Below are 22,113 nucleotides of genomic sequence, written 5' to 3'. Positions count from 1 at the left end.
CATAGTCAATGCCATATCCATTACTGTATAGTTAATAAATGTTTTGCTAAAAATATCTAGTGATGTGTGAATATTATTTTTTAAAGTCAGCTATGTCTAAAATCCTATAAAATAAGGGTATATTGATAAACTATATTAATGTAACATCCTATAAATTATTCAATTATACCATAACACGTAAAGCATGCCAAAAATGACTTTAGGATGAAAAAAAGTGATAAAAGACTCAAAATTATCTAATATTTTTCAAGGAAGGATACCATAGTAATGGAAAAATAACCACTGTGGATACTACAGAGTTTAATCTCCAGGAATCACACAGTCTTAGACAACCTAACTTAGTATTTGTCAGTCTACCTGGATTTATGCCTTCATAATTGAATAAAGAAAGGTTATAAAAGGATAAGTTAAAGCCATACACTGGAATTTTGGTGATGCCATTTAAATGCAGACTAGCAGTGAGCCCCCTACCTGAGGCAGTCAGCTGACCTCTTCATCATCAGTTTCTCCTCAATTTAGTTCCCCACAAGTATGGTGATATGTGTTAACACTACTAATGGGAGAAAAAAACAAAAGTACAAACAACCCCCAAATAATATGACAACTGCTCGGATGGTGATGTTCCCAGGACATAAGATGTTTGTAATGCCTTATAAATGTCACAATGGAGGGGCCCTACTTTGAAGAATCAAAAGTTTCTTTGAATAGGTATGTCCAGGTGTAATTCCTAAGGGCTGGCAAGAACAACAACAAAGTGATGTATGTGTTTTTGTGGTTTTTTTTTTTTTTTTTTTTTGTGTGTGTGTGTGTGTCTGTATGTGTGCATTTTATCAATTGTAGAACTACGGTTTTTTCAGAGCACATACAGTAATTAAAAAATAAATGTGACTGTAGCTCAGAAAATGCAAATCAAGACCACAGTGAGGTATCATTTTATACTCAATAGATTGGCAAAATTTAAATCTGACAATATAACTTGTAGAACAATAGAATTTGGAGCAATGGAAATCAGACAGGACATTTTAGAAATAATCTTGTGAAGTCAAACACACTCATAACTCTATGTCTCAATAACTCCATTCCTAGAGAACCTCTTGTATATGTACCCCAGAAGATATGCATATGAATGCTCACAGCTACAGTGAACCAGTTTTTGTATTAAAAAAAAAAAAAGCCAGAAACACCTATTGGGATGAACAACTGAATGAGCATGTAAATTATAGTTGTCTACATAAAACAACTATTATGCAGTATGACGATGATTAACATACTGTTACACACCATTTAGATGAATGTTGTAAACACAATATTTAAGTAAAAGTAACTCACCAAGGCTACAAATAGTACATCTTTGTTATAAAGTTCCAAAACAAACTAAATAACGAACAATGAAAGCATTTATATTTACATTTATGTGGTGTCATTTTAGGCAAGTGGTTATCTCTTATAAGTGACAGGATCATAATGAAGATGATTTCAATGGTACTGGTAGTGTTCTGATACTTATGTTCAGTGGTAAATTCCTAAACCTTCATTCAATATTCTATTTCATCACATTTATATGACATGTATTAATTTTTAACTTTACATATAGTAACTTTTAATTAAAAATCATACATTGGAAAATATTTTTAAACATAAAGGGACTAACTAGAAACATAACAAATAAAAATCACCACACTCAAAAGTTTCATCACACAAATAAGTAACATACTCACAGGACTGATTTCTACATCAGCAATTTGAGCGGTTCCACCGATCCTAAGGTCGATAACATTTGCATCACGAATAGCAATCTTATTTAGGAGAAATACAAAACATTGTAGAAACCACATTAAACTATAATCATAAGTTGCTAAAGTATTACCTGACATTTATATAACATTTTTTAATTTAAATAATAGTAACATATTATAAATGCACAAGATTTTTTTCTGGTAATTGTCATCACATTTCCAGTTTTGCAGAATTGATATTCCTAACAAAAGTGAGTGTTTAACCCCTTGGAACCACCATAAATGTGATTAGCTGATGGTTTGTGAATTTAAATGCAAAGTTCTACCTACTTGACTAAACTTTATTGCCACTCCCTGTAGTACAATTTTTATTTATCTAATTTCAAAGCATTATTCAAATTTTTTAGAAAAACAAACAACATAATGATTGCAGTATGTATCTTCCCCTAGAAAGATATGAATATGCACAACAACCATAATAGTAATTATAGCAGCTAAAAATTGCTGTGTATACGGGTCAAGTACAGTGCTAAATACATTATTTCCTTTTTGGTACTCAACATTCTATTAGATCACAACTGCTAATATTTCTAATTTTAAACTGAGGAACCTGACTCCTGCAGAGGCCAACTATTTTGTCTTTTTCATGAGCTCACAAACTTGAAAGCAGCAGCAGCTAAACCAAGGCTTGCCTGAACATTCTATTGCTTCCAAGAAAATTAAGATAGCAAATTAAGAATTTAGTTGTATAATTCCACAAAATAAGAACTATAGAGTATCTGAGCATACAGTTGTTTAAGCAAAATCTCAGAAGTGCAAAAATATAATTCCCTGGAAGTCTTATCTGTATAAGCACAGGAAAGAGTCAAGGTCTACATTTAAATTTAAATGTATATTATATCTAAGAAAGCAAAGTGAATGTATTTCACTCTTCCACAGAATCATTGATACTGTTTATATGCAAATAAACTATAAAATATCATTTTTCAGAATTACTGGGGAAATCAATATGCCAACTAGATAGCCTTATTAAAGTTTCTATAGTCATAATGCTGTATGATTGCCACATTTTATTCAGAGTATATAATACATAAAAAACATATTTGACTAAAATCAAAAAAGCATAACTTAATGATTCAGGGGAAATTACAAAGTGACATGTTCTTCATTAATAAACCCCATACACAAGTCTCAACTCCCTATGGCTGCCTTTTACTCACCTCCCAATCATTCCTTATTCATCCAAAACTCCTAGATGTCATAGCTTATTTACCACCCTAGACTACTGGTCTCTTGACATTTTCATCTCTAGAGACTTAAACTACACCATAGACAACATTACTCCTCATAAATGCACAACCTCTGAAATCATAAATTCATTCATCTGTCTCATTTTTACAACTCCCTCTCACCCTTTCTTTCTCACTCATTTTCAAAGACAACAGTTCCTAAATGTCACATATCACAGAGACTTTCAAACCTGTGATGTGTAATATTCTCCCAATCATCCCCAATTCACCTTTATCCTCTATATTTTCCTTTATTCAATTTCTTTCAACTTTCACCATTCCAACTTCTCAATTATATATTTGGTTCACTTATACATATCTGGACACACAGAGGGACAGCAGAAAAATCCTCTTTCATCTCTAAGATGAATCATTAGCCTTCAGACCAGTATGTATATGTGGCTGCCTCTTTACTAGACATCTCTACATGAAAATCAAAAAGATGCCTCCAACTGAAGCAAACATTTTCCTCTAACAGGTGTTACTCATACTCCGATCTCTTTCTCTCTAAATGTCGCCACCGTCTGCCTCACTCTTGACTTCCTCATCTTATTTATATGAGACCCCTTTTCAATCACCAATCCCCATGTATTTATCAATTTCTCACCAGTTTGTCTGCCTGGATCTCTTCACCAGACTAATAACTCTGCATTCAATCTTTCTGGGCCCAGATTACTGCTTTATCACCAAAGTGATCTCTAAAAAATGCAAATCTCACTGTGAAATCCCTATAGTTAAAACTCTTACCTCTTAAAATAAAGCCTGGATTTCTTAATGTTGATAAGGCCCTGTATGACCTAAAACTTACACGGGTCATATAAATATATTTTTTTCCCACCATCATCCATTCAATAGTATAATCTAGTCATGTTAATCTTTAAGTTTCTTAAGTCTGCCTTTCAGCTATCTCTCTCACAAGCCTCAACACATGCTAGCTTTGAACAATCTTTCCTCCTCTCACCCCTCACCTCCCTACCATCCTTTTAATCTGGCTTATTCTTAACTTCAGATGTCTTTCAGATATACCTTCATCTAGAAAGCTATCTCTGATAATTTAAGACTGGGTTGTGTATCTCTCCTGTGTACTTCCTTAGCCTGCTATATTTCTTCATCACAATACTTATTATAGTATAATAATAATTATACTATATAATTATTATAGTATGATAATTAATTATAATTAATTAATATTAATAATTAAATAATTAATATACTATTAATTATTATAGTATAATAATTATTATTTATTGAGTTGTTCGTATTCCCCGCCAGACTGTAAGCGCTTTGACATCAAAGACCCTGGTTATCTTGTTAATCATTGAATCCTTAACATTTACAAGAGATTGGTCCATGATGTGAATGTTGAATGAATAAATGAGTCTCATTATAATATAATGTTAATAAAGGTAAGATTAGAAAAAAAAAAAGCATGATTCTCTAAAATATAGTGGGAATTAAGTTTAGTAAAACCTATATTTTTGGTGGCCATATTTTTTTATTTTTCCCAGAATATTGTGTTTAAAAGTATTCTACCCAAGTCTCAGATCATATATCACAAAATATAATTTATAAACATTTTCAACACATTTATTTATGAAAATAAGATATTCTTAAGTGATTTGTTTGAGGGTTGGAGAAATCAGTTTTTATTATATTAAATTACCTATTATTTAATCATGTATTGTTATGGTCCATTCAGGAATAACATGGAGGATATACTTAAAGTTATTCATTTTGATCTGATAATAGTGTATATATTATTTTTAATGTGAGTAAATACAAACAGTTGATCATACAATTGACCAAGAACACTCTAGCCTTTGAGTTTTACAGTTAAATTTTACACATACTGGTCTTACATATTTTATTTATCACTTAGAGAAGTGCCTAGCATCGGGGTAATATTTTTTATTTAGATAATTCCCAGAACCAAAAGCAGTAAAACATTTTATGTGTGCTCTAAAATATAGATATTAACATCACATAGAAATTCTACATAATTCATATTATTTAAAACTATTTAAAATTAGCATTGCAAAATTGATTATTTTTTCCCCTAATCTACCTAACTAATTATGAAAAAAGCAACCCTTTTCTCTGTGGCTATCTAGGGTTTGTCAAAACTCAGAAATGCCAAGTATCATCGAAATTTCATAAGAAAGTGCCTCATATTGATGGAAAGTATCCATTTCAACTTAGTAGAAATTCCTATTACCAACTTTCTTCAAAAATATTTTCTGAAAATCCTCTCCAAGTTCTGCTACCAATTTTTCATTAGATGATAAAGGTAAGTGCTTTTTTTTAATCTCAAAAAACTACATTTCTTTAAAGTTAATTTCTAGAAAAATCATATACATTTAGAAAATTGCTCTTTACTGTCATAACTTTAAATCCTATTCCCAATAGAAGAAAGAATTAAAACAAGTTTTCTAATAATAAACATGTGTACTCCATTTTGTAGCATTATACCTACCATTATAGATAACTTAACCAACAAACCCACACAGACATATGTAAGGTGCAAAAGCTCATATGTATGGACATACCTTTGCTCTTGTATCAAACTTTTCTGCCACAGTAGGTCTACAAGAGATATTGAGAACAGCTATTCCCCCAAATGGAATTATTCCTTCTGATGGAATAATACTCATAGTAGGCAACAGACTCTGATTATTAACCTGTAATTGAAAATTAGCAGAAATACTACATTATTCTTCAAGATTATAGTTTCAAAGCTTTCATAGGAAAACCTCCATGCCACTACCTAAAGAGAAGATCTCCAGGTACAGGACATGAGAGGATTTTGCAATAGTATTTGAAAATACCAAAGGTTCAAATAGTTTGGACTAAAAGAAAAAATTACAACCTTATCCAAGAAAACAGAACCTTCAGTAGTGACAACAGCCAATTCAAATAGGATGATAGGATGCTGAAGTTTATTATCTGGAGTGCTTTTAAGACAGCAAAACTTACAAAGATGATATTTCTGTTTGAGAAGATGACAATATTCTACATACTATTTTTGAGTGTTTGTCTCCCTGATCCTAAAAACTCAAAATAATGTTAGTGAGGAGGTAGGATGATGAAGTAATCTCTTGTTCATTATCTCCTTGACAGAAAGCCTAATGTCTAAGGTGTTATTTTGATCTTCAGAAAAGTTCTAAGTAACTTACCAATTATTTATTGTATGATTTTTCCTAGGCCAATTTAAACCTTTTTACCATGCTTTAAGCTAGAATAATTTGAAGGAAAAATGGCCAAGAGATTTTTGGGACTAAAGGAACAAATAGACTATGTAGGTAAGAATTAATTCTAAAGCAGCAGGGTAGAAAAGAGTCTCCTCATTTTTCAGTTTTGCTAAAGATTTAATTTGGGCAGAAAATGGCACATTAATGTAAAGCCTGAATGGAAAATCTCAAATGCTAATCTCTATTACTATTACTGGGAGGGGAGGTTGGTCTTACTACATTTTTCAGTTAAAAAAAAAAAATCACCACTTTACTCCTCTTTCCATTTAAATCAGGAGCAACAACCATAAACATACTCTCTCCAGAATGGCCTTGATCTAGGTCCCAGGTGCTACCATAATGGTCCTGATAACAGAGTAAAATGAAAAGAAAAATCATATAACTATATATAGAGTGTAACATTTTAATGTATATTTAAAAAATTAAACATCTATTTTTTCAATAAAACCAAATTACAGAAAGAATAAAAGGGAAACAAGAAGAAACAGAGAGGCTAAGTAAGGTAGTGAGAAAAATTGTTCTTAGAAGAAATTAAGAGGACAAACTAGATGAACCATACTCAGATACATTTCATATGAAATATCTACAAATTAGCAAAAGTGAAGAATGAAGTATTAACTTCATAGTATTATGATCATGTCATCTGATCCAAATAAGAAATTACCAACACCCAATATTACCTTGAAATAAGCATGGTTTTGTCCTACATTTTGAAGAATGGCTTTCTTCCAAGTTGTTAAACCCTGAGGGCACTCACCGAAGAGTATCCTTGGCTCCAAAAATACAACCTTGGTGTGACCAGGCTAATAAAGAGAGGAGGAAAGGAAAAATACAGTTGAATTAATGGTAAATAAAATACTCTGTTTAATTGCTTTGGTCACAAAAATATTCTAATTTTGAATATATATTAACCAAAAATATAACTACTAAAATAAAATAATAATCCTCCTATATTCTTTATTCAATATGTTCTAACATGCAAAATAAATCACAAATAGGGTTTTATATGTTAGTTTTGATGAAAAAGTACCCAAAGTATGATAATTTTATTTTCCAAAATTTAAACTAAATCTGTGATAATCTAGTTAGGATGGGGTAATAACATCATAGGAGATATTTTATTTAGATATTTTGGCTGTAATAATAATTAAATCTTTAGATATTCAGAATTTATATATTTAGATATTTTAGGTAAAAATATCTACATATTGATGGTTATCATAAAAAATGATAATAGTAATAATATTATTGTGTACCTAGTATTAACCAGATATACAATTAATTTTTACCTACATTTCCACTATGTTCTATCAGTCCAGAAAGTACCCAGAGGAAAGCTAGGCTATGCTTATGTTATTCATCTTTAAATACAAAAAGACTATATGGGGCCTGGTACAGTGTAGGGGTTCAGTAAGTAAATGTTATATGAATGAATGGATGGTACTATCACACTTTACAGTGGAAGAAACCAAAATTTAGGTGGAAGTACTTTGTCTAAGTCATACAATGATTGCATAACATTCACCAGCTCCACAAAACACGTAATAATATGTTTCAATAAACATATGCAGTTCTTAATGTGTCAATCTTGTGTGGTTTTTTTACAGCTGAAAAAATTCCTTACTATGAACAAGGAAGTAAAGTCAATTCTTCTCATGGTTAAGGAGGGGAGGTAATGACAGCAGCTATAAAAAATACATTTTTCACTTTAACGATATGACTCAATTTTTTTCAGCTTCATAGTGACTTTTAAAATATAAAGTGTTATCAGATTTGTGGAATGCTTAAGAGAAAGGGAAATGAATTTAATATTTACAATATACTCCCAAACTAGGGAAGGCGAGAGAAGTAAGATAATTCTATTAAGAAAGTAGATCCAGGACTAAAAATCATGTAGATTAATCACTGAAAGGGATCTTAGGGAGCATGGACACAACTATGTACAAGGTGTTCCTATGTGCTGTGCAAAAGGAAGAGTTGAAGGATCACGTAAGTATGGAAAAGAAGGTGCCAAATGAAATTATTCAGGCATGTTTCTCCTAGAAGTCTACTCATGGGGATTCTAAAAATGAGGATTCAGAGAATTACTTAAGGTCAGGAATCCCCCTCCTCATCTCACACAAAGCACCTCACAGAACTAGTGCATCACAGACTGATTTTTGGAAATGTCGGTATCATCCACCTCTTCAATTTTTCAGGAAAGCAAACAGTAGCCAAAGGGGAACTAGAATCCAAGTTTTCCAAATTCTTATTATGTGTTCTTTATATCAAACCCTATTGTCTTCACTTATGAAATATTATTTGTTATTATCATAGGTTTTAATATATTCTTATAATTGCATTTATTTGAAGAATATTATCCAGGTAATTGGAACAACAAATTTTAAAACAAAACTAACAGAAGAGTAAATAGACCAGTCAGGCCTTCTAAAATGAATGACAAGCAAATGAATATTTTAATGAATCACTTCATGTTTCTCCATATATAATACACATATGCATGTTATAATTGAATAGAAAGTTTTTTGGTTTTTGGTTTTTTTTGTTTGTTTGTTTGCTTGTTTTTTTGAGACAGAGTTTAGCTCTGTCACCAGACTGGAGTGCAGTAGTGCAATCTCAGCTCACTACAACCTCTGTCTCCCGGGTTCAAGCAATTCTCCTGCCTCAGTCTCCTGAGTAGCTAGGATCACAGGCATGTGGCACCACAACCAGCTAATTTTTTTTGCACTTTTAGTAGAGACAGGGTTTTACCATGTTGGCCAGGCTGGTCTCACACTCCTGACCTCAGGTGATTCGCCCACCTCGGCCTCCCAAAGTGCTAGAAATACAGGCATGAGCCACCATGCCTGGCCAATAGAAAGTTTTTAAAAGAATAAACGTAATTTATACACAATGAAAAACAGTAAGACCCAGCTTATTTTAGGCTTAGAAAAAAAATCCTACTGTCACTTGCCATCACTAAAAGTGGATGAATCTCTCATCTCTTAAGGCTACAAAATCTTTCACAGCTAAAATATGTAAGAGTATCATCATGTCCTAGAAATATAGATGGGATTTGATAAAAGAGCTTTTGGTTTCTTTAATATTTCTAAGAACATTGGATAGAAAATTTGGTATACATGTAAAATATATGCTTGGTGACTGAGTCATGAAGTTAAGGCCTTCTGGATTGTACCAGAAAAAGGGTAAAATTACATATTACAGCTTTCACTTGACTCACATTTTTAATCCATCAAGTATATTCTCTGGATATATTTTTTGTTTCTCTTAATAAAATCATGTCATTTCAATGGCTCCCATGATGATGTTACATATTCAGTAGAGGCTCTAACAAAAACTAGTATTGTTGGCATGAAAGTCTTGGGTTTCAGAGTTAATTCTAGATACAGGTAACTATACAAACCAGTGTACACCCAACCAATCTATAGCCCTCAAAATAAAACCATGTTCAAGGAAAATAATTACATGTGCAAAACATTTTAGTTTCACCATGTTTCCTTTTAAGACATGAAGAATAAATTCTCCTTCTTCTGGAGACCTGAAGCCTGGCTGCCATGTTACTTCACATTCCAGTGAGGAGTATGCTTCAACGGTGCCTACAGAAAATGTAGAGAGAAAATAAGACATTTTCCACATTTTAATTGTATTTATTTTTGTAACTATCCAAAATAAGAGTTAAGGTAAAAATGTAATGTCATTAAATAAATTATTAAAATTAAACTCCAAAACCAGAAAAATGCTAAGTGAGATATTATCAAATGAGTATTGACCTATAGGGTTTGATTAAAATAGAAAATGCATGCCTCATTTTTCAATTTTAATAGGCAAATAAAATACACAAAAAATATACCACTATTTGGAAAACAATAGAAAACTTAGCAATGAAGCAAATACTCTATGATTAGAGATAAATTTACATATAGACAGTAGAAAATCATTTGTAATTCCTAACAAAATCGCCCACTCCACATGTTTCCTGACATTCTGGGATGTTTGTCAGTATCGTTCATTCAGCTCACAGAAGGAAGAATTATCATTATCAGAGAACTTTTTTCTAAATACATACATCCCTAGAGATGTAGCTTCTGATTTAGCTATCGGTAATTAACACATTGCTACAATTCAAATACACTGAAAACTATGTGGTATCAGACACATTTGGTGTGAGCTGTTTTATCTGTTTAAATTCATCATTTCCTTTAAAGTAAAGAAAATAATATTTAATGGAAACAATAACTTAGATGCTCTTCCTTCAGAAAGGGAGGAGCCCCTGAGTATCAGAGGCACAGGATACTGAATGAAAGAAATCAAACACCATCACAAGCAAACTTTGCCTTGGGTCAGGTTGAGTGTCATGGAATGGAAGTTTTCTAAATCTTAAAAAGGATACAGTGCCTATCTCCCTCTTAGTTTTGCAGTGGCCATATAGGGAGATAACAACATATGTACAGAGAGTAACATAGTGTGTGATGCCCAGAAAATACCCAATATCAGATATTTTTAATACTCTTGAATGCCAACACTGTGTTAGGCACATTAAATTATAAAAAGAAAGCCAGGTGCAGTGGCTCACACCTGTAATCCCAGCACTTTGGGAGGCCAAGGCAGGTGGATCATAAGGATCAAGACCATCCTGGCTAACACAGTGAAACCCTGTCTCTACTAAAAATACAAAAAAAAAGTTAGCTGGATGTGCCTGTAGTTCCAGCTACTTGGGAGGCTGAGGCAGGAGAATCGCTTGAACCCAAAAGGCAGAGGTTGCAGTGAGCCGAGATAATGCCATCACCACTCCAGCCTCTACAACAGAGCGAGACTGAGTCTCAAAAAAAAAAAAAAAAAAAAAAGAAGAAGAAGAAGAGAACTTGTTATGGAAGTGCCATCAGTTTAATAAGGGTCCATCAAGATTACATTTGAATGTAACAAATAGCCCTGATTCACTGGGTTAAGTAGATAAGAGTTGTTTATTTATTTTACTCAATCAAAATCCCAAGGATAGGTATTCCAGACCTGTCTTAACAGGTTGGCAATGCCTCCAAAGACCAGTGCGCTCTGCTAGCTTCCTATATTAACATTCCTTATCATGTGGCCTTCCACAATGTGAAAAGGTATCATATATCATGGTGGTTAAAAGAGCACAAATGCGGACTCCCAGGCAAGATCGCTGAATAGGAACAGCTCCAGTCTGCAGATCCCAGAGATCAATGCAGAAGGTAGGTTATTTCTGCATTTCCAACTGAGGTACCCCATTCATCTCATTGGGACTGGTTAGACAGTGGGAGCAGCCCAAGGATGGCAAGCCAAAGCAGGGTGGGGCATTGCCTCACCCAGGAGGCAAACGGGGTTGGGGAACTCCCTTCCCTAGCCAAGGGAAGCTCTGAAGGACCATGCCATGAGGAATGGCGCATTCTTGCCCAGATACTATGCTTTTCACACCGTCTTTGCAACGCACAAACCAGGAGATTCCCTCAGCTGCCTACACCACCAGATCCCTAGGTATCAAGCACAAAACCGGGCGGCCATTTGGCAGACATCAAGCTAGCTGCAGGAGTATTTTTTTGTACCCCACTGTCGCCTGGAATGCCAGCAAGACAGAACCATTCACTCTCTGGAAAACGGGCTGAAGCAAGGGAGCCAAGTGGTCTTGCTCAGTGGATCCCACCACCTTGAAGCCCAGCAAGCTAAGATCCACTGGCTTGAAATTCTCGCTTCCAGCACAGCAGTCTGAAGTCGACCTGGGACACTTGAGGTTGGTAGGGGGAGGGGCGCCCACCATTTCTTAGGCGTGAGTAGGCTGTTTTCCCCTCACAGTCTATACAAAGCCATGGGGAAGTTCAGACTGGGTGGAGCCCACTGCAGAGCTGCAAAGCTGCTATAGCCAGATTGCCTCTCTAGATTCCTCCTCTCTGGGCAAGACATCTCTGAAAGAAAGGCAGCACCCCCATTCAGGGGCTTATAGATAAAGCTCCCATATCCCTGGGACAGAGCACCTAGGGGAAGGGGTGACCATGGGTGCAGCTTCAGCAGACTTAATCATTCCTGCCTGCCTGCTCTGAAGAGATCAGTGGAACTCCCAGCACAGCATTTTAGCTCTGCTAAAGGACAGACTGCCTCTTTAAGTGGGTCCCTGACCCCCATGCCTCCTGACTGGCAGACACCTCCCAGCAGGGGTGGACAGACACCTCATAAAGGAGAGCTCCAGCTGGCATCTGGCAGGTGCCCCTCTGGGACAAAGCTTCTAGAGGAAGGAGCAGGCAGCAATCTTTGCTGTTCTGCAATGTCTGCTGGTTGATACCCAGGCAAACAGCATCTGGGGTGGACTCCCAGAAATCTCCATCAGACATACAGAAGAGAGGCCTGACTGTTAGAAGGAAAACTAACAAACAGAAAGCAATAGCATCAAGATCAACAAAAAGGATGACCAGACAAAAACCCCATCCAAACGTCACCAACATCAAAGACCAAAGGTAGATAAATCCACAGGGATGAGGGAAAAACCAGTATAAAAAGACTGAAAATTCCAAAAACCAGAACACCTCTTCTTCTCCAAAGGATCACAACTCCTCACCAGCAAGGGAACAAAACTGGATGGAAAATGAATTTGATGAATTGATATAAGTAGGCTTCAGAAGGTGGGTAGTAATAAACTCCTCTGAGCTAAAGGACAGGTTCTAACCCAATGCAAGGAAGCTAAGAACCTTGATAAAAGGGTAGAGGAATTGCTAACTACAATAACCAGTTTAGAGAAGAACATAAATGACCTGATGGGACTGAAAAACACAACATGAGAACTTCGTGAAGCATATACAAATATCAATAGCCAAATCCATCAAGCAGAAGAAAGGATATCAGAGATTAAAGATTAACTTAATGAAAGAAAGCATGAAGACAAGATTAGAGAACAAACAATGAAAAGGAATGAACAAAGCCTCCAAGAAATATGGGACTATGTGAAAACACCAAACCTATATTTGATTGGTGTACCTGAAAATGACAGGAAGAATGAAAGCAAGTTGGAAAACACACTTCAGGATATTATCCAGGAGAACCTCCCCAATCTAGCAAGATAGACCAACATTCAAATTCAGAAAATACAGAGAACACCACAAAGATACTCCTCAAGAAGGACAACCCCAAAAGAGCACAAATTCTAAGGTCTCCCTAGTTCAAACTCCAGAACTGGCACTTACTACCTGAAACCATGGACAATTTCCTTAATTGCTCTGTAGCTCAGTTTAATCACATGTAAAATAGAGAAAACAATTGTATTTAACTCAGAGAATCACATTGTGGGGATTAAATAAGCTCATGCTGGCAGGGAGAGCCACTTAGAGAGGAGGCAGGGGCAGGATTGAAGGCTGTGTAGAGCCCAGAGGGGTTTGGCATGGGAACCGCCACAGTTGAACACAACTTGGGATGCCCACACTCCAAGGCTTGCAGTGTTCCTCTAGAAGAATTTAGCCAGGGCATGTGTGCAGACTGACCTCCCCTCTCCTCCCCTGTTGGTATTAGTGTCCGTGTGCACCCCACCACACCACGACTGCTAGTACAAGTGCATCCCACCACCCTGGCCCCAATGAAGTGCTTTTGGCAGCATCACCAATAGGAATGCTGTGGCCAGCAGACCAGGAACACATCAGTCCCCACACCACAGCAGGTTCCTAATCTTCAGGAGCCAGAGAACAAACCTGGGGCCCAATACCAGTCCCCAGAGTTACAGCATTACAGCCCAGGAGTACAGAGATAAGCCTTGGCATATGTACCCAAAACAGGAGCACCCAGATTTATAAAACAAGTTAAGACCTACAAAGAGACTTAGATAAACACACTAATAGTGGGAGACATTAACGTCCCACTGACATTATCAGACAGACCACTCAGGCAGAAAACTAACAAAGATATTCAGGACCTAAACTCAAAACCTGACCAAATGGGCCTAACAGACATATACAGAACTCTCTACTCCCAAACATCAGAGTATACATCCCTCTCATCTGCACATGGCACATACTCCAAAACTGACCACAAAACTGGCCATAGAAAAATTATCAGCAAGTTAAAAAAAAAAAAACACCATCAGACCACAGCACAATAAAAATTGAAATCAATGCTAAGAAGGTTGCTCAAAACCATATAATTAAATGGAAATTAAACAACTTGCTCCTGAATGACTTTTGGGTAAACAATGAAATTAAGGAGAAATTAAAAATTTTTTTAGAACTAATGAGAAAAAAATATAACATAGCAGACTCTCTGGGACACAGCTAACACAATATTAAGCAGAAAGCTTATAGTGCTAAACACCCCCATTGAAAAGTTGGAAAGATCTCAAATTAACAACCAAACATCACAACTAGAGGAACTAGAAAAACAGTAAACCAACCAGAAAGCTAGCAGAAGACCAGAAATAACCAAAATCATAGCTGAAGTGAATTAAATGGAGACATGGAAATCCATACAAAATTAAAGCAAATCCATGAACTGGTTATTTGAAGGAATAAATAAGATTGATGGACGATTATCTAGACTAAGAAAGGAAAAAAAACGATCCAAATAGATCAGAAATAACAAAGGTGACATTAATACCTATCCCACAGAAATAAAATAAAATAAAAAAAAAAAACCTTACAAAATATTACAAACACTTCTGTACACAAAAAACTAGAAAGCCTACAAGAAACAGATAAATTCCTGGAAACATATAGCCTCTCATGATTGAACCAGAAGGAAATTGAAACCCTGAACAGACCAATAATGAATTCTGAAATTAAATCAGTAGTAAAAACCCTACCAACCAGAAAAAGCCCAGAACCAACAAGATTCACAGTCAAATTCTACCAGATGTAAAAAGAAGAGCTGGCACTATTCTTATTGAAACTATTCCAAAAAAATTGAGGGAGAGTGACTCCTCCATAACTCATTCCATGAGGTCAGGATGATTCTAATACCAAAACCTGGCAGAGATACAACAAAAAAAGAAAACTTCAGGCCCAAATCCTTGATGGACATAGATGTAAAGATTCTTAACAAATTACTAGCAGGCCATATCCAAGAGCACATCAGAAAGCTAATCCACCGTGTTCAAGTAGGCCTTATACCAAGAGACATAGGTTGGTTCCACATACACAAATCAATACATGTGATTAATCACATAAATAGAACTAAAAACAAAAAATACATAATAATCTCAATAGATACAGAAAAGGATTTCAATATAATTCAACATCCCTTCATATCAAAAGCCCTCAATGAACTAAGCACGAAGGAACACACCTCAAAATAATAAGAGCCATCTGTTATAAACACACAGCCAACATCATGCTGAACAGGAAAGAGCTGGAAGTATTTATCTGTAGAATTAGATCAAAACAAGAACTTCTATTCCCATGATTTATATTCAGCATAGCACTAGAAGTCCTAGCCAGAGCAATCAAACACGAGAAATAAATAAAAGATCCAAATAGGAAGAAAGTCAAACTATCTCTGTTTTAGGATGATAGGATTCTATACCTAGAAAACCCCATATTCTCTGATCAAATGCACCTAGATTGGATAAACAACTTCAGCAAAATTTCAGGATCCACAATCAATGTATGAAAATCAGTAGCTTTTCTATACAACATCTCAGCTGAGAGCTAAATCAGGAATGTGATCCCACTCACAATAGCCTCTAAAGGAATAAAACACCTGGGAATACAGTTAACCAGGGAGGTGAAAGATCTCCACGATGAGAATTATAACACTAGTGAAGGAAATCAAGGATGACACAAACAAATAGAAAAATATTCCCTGCTCATGAATTGAAAGAATCTATACTGTTAAAATGACCAAAGCAATGTACAGATTCAATGCTATTCCTCTCACACTACCATTGACATTCTTCATAGAATTGTAAGAGTACTATTTTAAAATTCATACAGAACCATATAAAGAGCCCCAAATTGCCAAAACAATCCTAACCAAAAAGAACAAACTTGGAGGCATCACCTTATCCAACTTCAAACTATACTACAAGACTACAATAATGAAAACAGCATGGTCCTGGTAGAAAAACAGACACATAGACCAATGGAACAGACTAGAGAGCCATACACAGAATTAAAGCCATACACCTACAACTATCTGATTTTGACAAAATTGATAAAAACAAGCAAAAGAGAAAAGACTCCCTATACAACAAATAATGCTAGGATAACTGGCTAGCCATATGCAGAAAATTGAAGTTAGACTCTTTCCTTAGACAACATACAAAAATCAACTCAGAATGCCTTAAAGATTAAAATACAAAACCTAAAACTAAAAACCCTAGAAAATAACCTAGGAAATACCATCCAGGAGATAGGCTCCAGCAAAGATTTCATGATGAAGAAGCCAAAAGCAATTGCGACAAAAACAAAAATTGACAAATGAGACCTAATTAAACTAAAGAGCTTCTGCACAGCAAAATTAACTATCAACAGGTAAAAATACAATCTACAGAATGGGGAAAAAGATTTTTCAAACTATGTACATATCTGACAAAAGTCTAATATTAAAAAATAGGCAAGGGATATGAACAGACATTTCTCAAAATAAGACATTCATGTAGCCAACAAGCATATGAAAAAAAAATTCTCAACATCACTAATCATTAGAGAAATGTAAGTCAAAACCACAATGAGATACCATCCCATACCAGTCAGAAGGGCTATTACTAAAAAGACAAATAATAACCAATGCTGTTGAGGTTACAAAGAAAACAGAATACTTATATACTGCTGGTGGGAGTTTAAATTAGTTCAGCCACTATAGAAACCAGTTTGGTATTTCTCCAATAATTTAAAACAGAACTAATATTTGACCCAGCAATCTCATTTTTGGGTATATATCCAAATGAATATAACTGATTCTACCATAATGACACATATATGTGTCTGTCCCTATTAACCATAGCAATCACACAAAATCCACCTAAATACCTATCAATACTAGACTGGATAAAGAAAATGTGGTATGTGTGTGTGTATATATATACGCACACACCAGGGAATACTACACAGCCATAAAAAAGAATACGATCATGTCCTTGGCAGCAACCTTGATTGTAGCTGGAAGCCATTATCCTAAGCAAACAGATGCAGAAACAGAAAACCAGCATGATATGTTCTTATTCATAACTAGGAGCTAAACATAGAGTACACATGGACACAAAGAAGCAGACAACAGACTTTGTATACTACTGAGGATAGAGGTTGGGAGGAGGGTGTGGATTGAAAAACTACCTGTTGGGTATTATGCTTATTACCTGGGTGTCAACCTATACATCAAAACCCTGTGACAGATAATTGTCCTATGTAATAAACCTGCACATGTACCCCAGAATCTAAAATAAAAGTTTTTAAAAATGTGTATTTTTTCTCATTGTTGTATCATCACTCCAGCTTTCTTAAGTTTCCTGTTTGCAAGTTTATCTTATTACTTTTATCCTGTTTCTTTGGATTTAAATTACTTTTACAGACTCGTTGTGGTAGATATTTCAGTTTTTACTGTTGGTTTAATATCTAGTAAATAGAACTTGCCTTTTTATTTGATACTTCTTTAATGCTTTCATATTTAGTGCTAGAATTGATATATTTGAATTTATATCTGCTCTTTTACATTTTGTTTTATGTTTGGCTCATGTATTTTTATTCTTTATTCTACATTTACTATGTTCTTTGGTACTAAGTGAATATTTTCCACTGATATTTTAATTTGTGCAATTATTTCCCCGTTTATGTTCTTTGTAGAAATGTTACTCTTACATAACTTTATTCCCCCTTTTCTCCTTTACATGGTACTAATGTTATATTTATTGTATATTTATGTTATAATCTCAACAATATATTTTATAGTTATTTCTTTATGTAATTTTGTTTTAAATAAGCTTGAAAGACAAAAAGAGCAATTTTATACATATATATACATATATATAATCACAAACATATATACATATATATATGTTTTTGATACTAAACTTATTATTGCCCAAATAAATAAATATGATAATATGTGTAAAAAGTACTTGAAACAGTTTCAAGTACATAGGAGGAGGGTGAAGCTAAGGAAAAGTTCTGTCCATGGCAAAAGAGGTTTGGGAAGCATTTTTTCAGATGAGAACATTGTTGCCCCAAATAAAATGAGGGTCCTGTTGGGAAGAGGAACCAACATCAGATATGGATTTAGCAATGCCTGCCAAAATAAGAGACAGATATAAACAAATAATTGTTGATGACATAACAAACACACAGCAGGAGCAGAAACAAAGAGTAAAAAAACTAAATTAGCCAAAGGGTAGAGGAGACTTCATTATATGGAGGTGACATGTGAATTGTGACATGAAGGATGATCAGGAACTCTGTAGAAAGACAAATCCTAATATGTAAAAGTCAGGTTACAGAACAGCTTTCTCCTGTTCTTTGGGGTTTGGGGGAGAATGTGATGGGAAGTAATTTCAACAAAGAATATTCAGTGCTATAAATAAAGCTACTTTAGTGCCCTGAGAAGAGCTGAAAGCAATGAAAGAATTTTACATCCATATTGACAAGTCAGCATGAGAAGAATTTTCTCCCTCCAATGAGCACAGTTTTATATTTTTTCTTCAGGAATATTAAGTATATCAGGGGTATGGGAAAGAAACTGGCTATCTGTGAAGGAAAACAAAGTATTTCTCCCCAATAAATTAAGATTGTTAAACTAAAAACACAGGAGAACACTGGGCCTCAGCCTCTGTTTGCCTGATGTTGGGACATAAATCGTTCCTTACTGGAGACATCACTTGCTTATTGGCCCAGAGAAGACACCAGCAGGCACCAGAGAAATCTGGGAGCAGATTTTACGTATACATTTAATATATTCTAGATAAATCCTCTTCAGTTTGTTTGAACAGGTATCAAACAGTGGTTGTTGTATTATCAGCATTCCAGCTATAACTTCTGACCAACCATCTGATCCTGTGCCGAGAGTATTTAAAAAGCTCACTACCTTATACTTTTCCTTGTATTAATATTTCTCTATTCTAAATAGGGAGGAATGGGCTGGGCTTGCCTTATGGCTGCCAAGGAAATACAATGATGATACTTAATTTTTGTAAAAGAGAAGTGGAATTACAATATTATAAACTAGAGCACGAGTTTTACTTCTCGTGGTCTTTAGAACTCTTATTTTTGCAGGAGAGGTTTTTACATTTTATTTTCTTTGGTTCCTCATTGTACCTCTTATAACTTTTAACTAAACAATCACCAAATATACAAAGATATTTAATTTCAAGTAAAATATCTGTATAAGTAATGCTGTGAATACTTGCCTTGTTAAGAATATAACAATATGATGCTCAAATCTATTTCATATAGCATTGAAAAAAGTGTTTATAATTTGTAGCATATGTAGTTTTGCTTATGTTCCTTTCCTCAGAGTATTTATATAATTATTACTCAATTTCATATTGTTTTTACTTTTTTATAAATAGAAAGTGATGCTTTACTAAGGTATTTTTCTTGTGCTATATTGGTTTTCCATCCTGGACAATACATATATTCATATGCCTCTCTCTGTATTTGTGTAAACTAAAACGAATAATTCTAAATTAAAATTTATATTGTCTTTGTCCTTTTTCCTAGAGGTATGATAGGTTTTGTATTTGTGCTGGGATAGTGGATATTGTAAGGGGAGAATATAAGAGTGGATTGATATATATTTTTTCTTTTTTGAGACAAAGTTTCGCTCTTGCAGCCCAGGCTGGAGTGCAATGGTGCAATCTCAGCTCACTGCAACCTCTGCCTCCCAGGTTCAAGCGATTCTCCTGCCTCAGCCTCCCGAGTAGCTGGGACTACAGGTGCCCACCACCATGCCCGGTGAATTTTTGTATTTTTAATAGAGACGTGGCTTCTCCATGTTGGTCAGGCTGGTCTCGAATTCCCAACCTCAGGTGATCTGCCCACCTCAGCCTCTCAAAGTGCTGGGATTACAGGCATGAGTCACCATGCCCAGCCAAGAGTGGATCGATACTTTCTAAGATAGAATTCACTTCTAATTGGACTTTTTCCTGTGGATATTGTTCATGTTTCTGCTTTATTGTTTTTGTTACCTTTATCCTTACTAAAACCTTGAATCACTCAATCCATAGACTTGCTTTTGGTCAATTCACTCTCACTCTCTTTCTTACTTCTCTCACTCCTAGGTTATATGCAGTACCAGCTCTACCAGTCCCAGCCTTGCTCAATCCAGCTGAAGGGGAGAAAATCTAATTTATTTTCTCAACCCTCATAAATGTTTAATTGAGATACTTTCTTGAAAACAAAAGTCAGACCAACAAAAGAAAAACCAGCAGAAATTTACTGATCCATTATATACTCATCACATAGGAGAGGCCTCAGTTCAAAAGTATGTCTCTCAAGGCAGTGGCTTAAAGGTCTTGTTTAAATAGTATTTTAACAAAGAACAATAAATCTTAGCATAGCAAGACAAAGGAGAAAGCAGTTCCAGTCTTTTAAAAGGCAGAAAGATATGAGAAGGTAGATTTTACCATGGCAGTAATAAGGCAAGCCCAGCACATTCCTCCCTATTTAGAATACAGAAATATTAATACAAGGAAAAGTATAGGGTAGTGAGCTTTTTAAACACTCTAGGCACAGTATCAGATGGTTGGTCAGAAGCTACAGCTGGAATGCTGATAATACAACAACCACTGTTTCATACCTGTTCAAAGAAATGGAATAATTTTTATTTAAAATATCTTAAGTGTACAGAAATATGTTCTCTTCTCTAATTACTCTCTCAGCACTACAATCGATTGAGGCAGGATCCAGTATTTTCAGTGTTATAATTTAAAAAGAGCTTGGTCAGGTGAATCTGTGAAATATTGATGAAAGTATACCTCAGATACTTAATAAATTACTATCTAGAATGGTTCTAAGTAAATCCACATTAATAAAAAGATTAAACAACTGTATTGGTGACCTCCAAACCTACTGAAGGGACTGTCCCACTCTTCCCCTTGTTAAATTTGTCAAAATCTCTGTCTATACATCCACACTAAAACTAAGTGAATTTAATTTAATACTTAAGATTATTTTTATAACATTCCCTATTACAAGCATCTTTAGAGTTATATAAACCATTGATTTGGAAATGACTAATATTCACAAGAAAATATGCTTAAGGCAAGATTTCTACAAACCAGAACTCCTCTGAAATATGAAGTATAACTTATTTCTACTTAGACTCTAAATAACAACCATTGCTAAATTAAACTTAAAGAGAGAGGGAAGGGGAAGAGGAAGGGAAATAGAAAGGGAAGAAAGGAGGGAGGAAAGACAGAAGGAACGAAGCAGGTAGCAAGGGATTTCTAATGAGGATAGAGGGAAAGAGGCAGATTAGGTTATTACTCTGAGGATCCTTTTAGGAAAAATTTCCAAACAGATTTAGAAAATTTTTGTAATAAAATGACTATCCATTTATTTGGCACCTACTCTTTGCCAGGCACTAGAGAAGTTTCCCACATATTTAATCTTTGAGATGTATTCATCTCTCCATTTTACAGATGAGGAAACTTGTATTCATAGATACTTTGCTAAGTTAAAATAGCTAGTGAGCAGCTAAGATTATCCAAAGTCTGTTTTAGTTTCCATTCATGCAAAATTGGACTTCAGCTGTTATAAAGTACCAAATGAGTCACTATAGATACAAAGATCCGGCTCTTTTCATCTAGCTGGAAAGGCATGACATATACACAAGACAAAGATATGGTATTGATCATTCAACTTCTACATTGTGATCTTATTTCCTAAATGATAGCTTGTGCCATCATGAGGTCCTCACAGCACA

At 34.9% G+C, this 22,113-nt stretch overlaps 1 protein-coding gene and 1 long non-coding RNA gene across 2 annotated transcripts in view; one reads left to right on the top strand and one right to left on the bottom strand.

Moving 5' to 3' along the window:
- The window catches only part of CFAP47 (cilia and flagella associated protein 47), a 443,615-nt gene that overhangs the window by 360,529 nt on the left and 60,973 nt on the right, over nt 1–22,113 (bottom strand). The window contains exons 16-19 of the mRNA XM_032286197.1: nt 9,739–9,869; nt 6,954–7,076; nt 5,572–5,703; nt 1,719–1,796 (exon numbers count right to left, since the gene is read on the bottom strand). Of these exons, the coding sequence (XP_032142088.1) occupies nt 1,719–1,796; nt 5,572–5,703; nt 6,954–7,076; nt 9,739–9,869 (464 nt within the window). The remainder of the gene's footprint in view (nt 1–1,718; nt 1,797–5,571; nt 5,704–6,953; nt 7,077–9,738; nt 9,870–22,113) is intronic.
- The window catches only part of LOC116556812, a 117,280-nt gene that overhangs the window by 61,148 nt on the left and 34,019 nt on the right, over nt 1–22,113 (top strand). Inside the window, exons 2-3 of the long non-coding RNA XR_004271170.1 lie at nt 7,272–7,281; nt 12,377–12,389. This is a non-coding gene — a long non-coding RNA (uncharacterized LOC116556812). The remainder of the gene's footprint in view (nt 1–7,271; nt 7,282–12,376; nt 12,390–22,113) is intronic.

This window comes from Sapajus apella, unplaced genomic scaffold (assembly GCF_009761245.1).
Source record: "Sapajus apella isolate SASKATOON/1434 unplaced genomic scaffold, GSC_monkey_1.0 scaffold17, whole genome shotgun sequence".
Taxonomy (NCBI): domain Eukaryota; kingdom Metazoa; phylum Chordata; class Mammalia; order Primates; family Cebidae; genus Sapajus; species Sapajus apella.
This window is presented reverse-complemented; position numbering and strand designations above follow the sequence as displayed.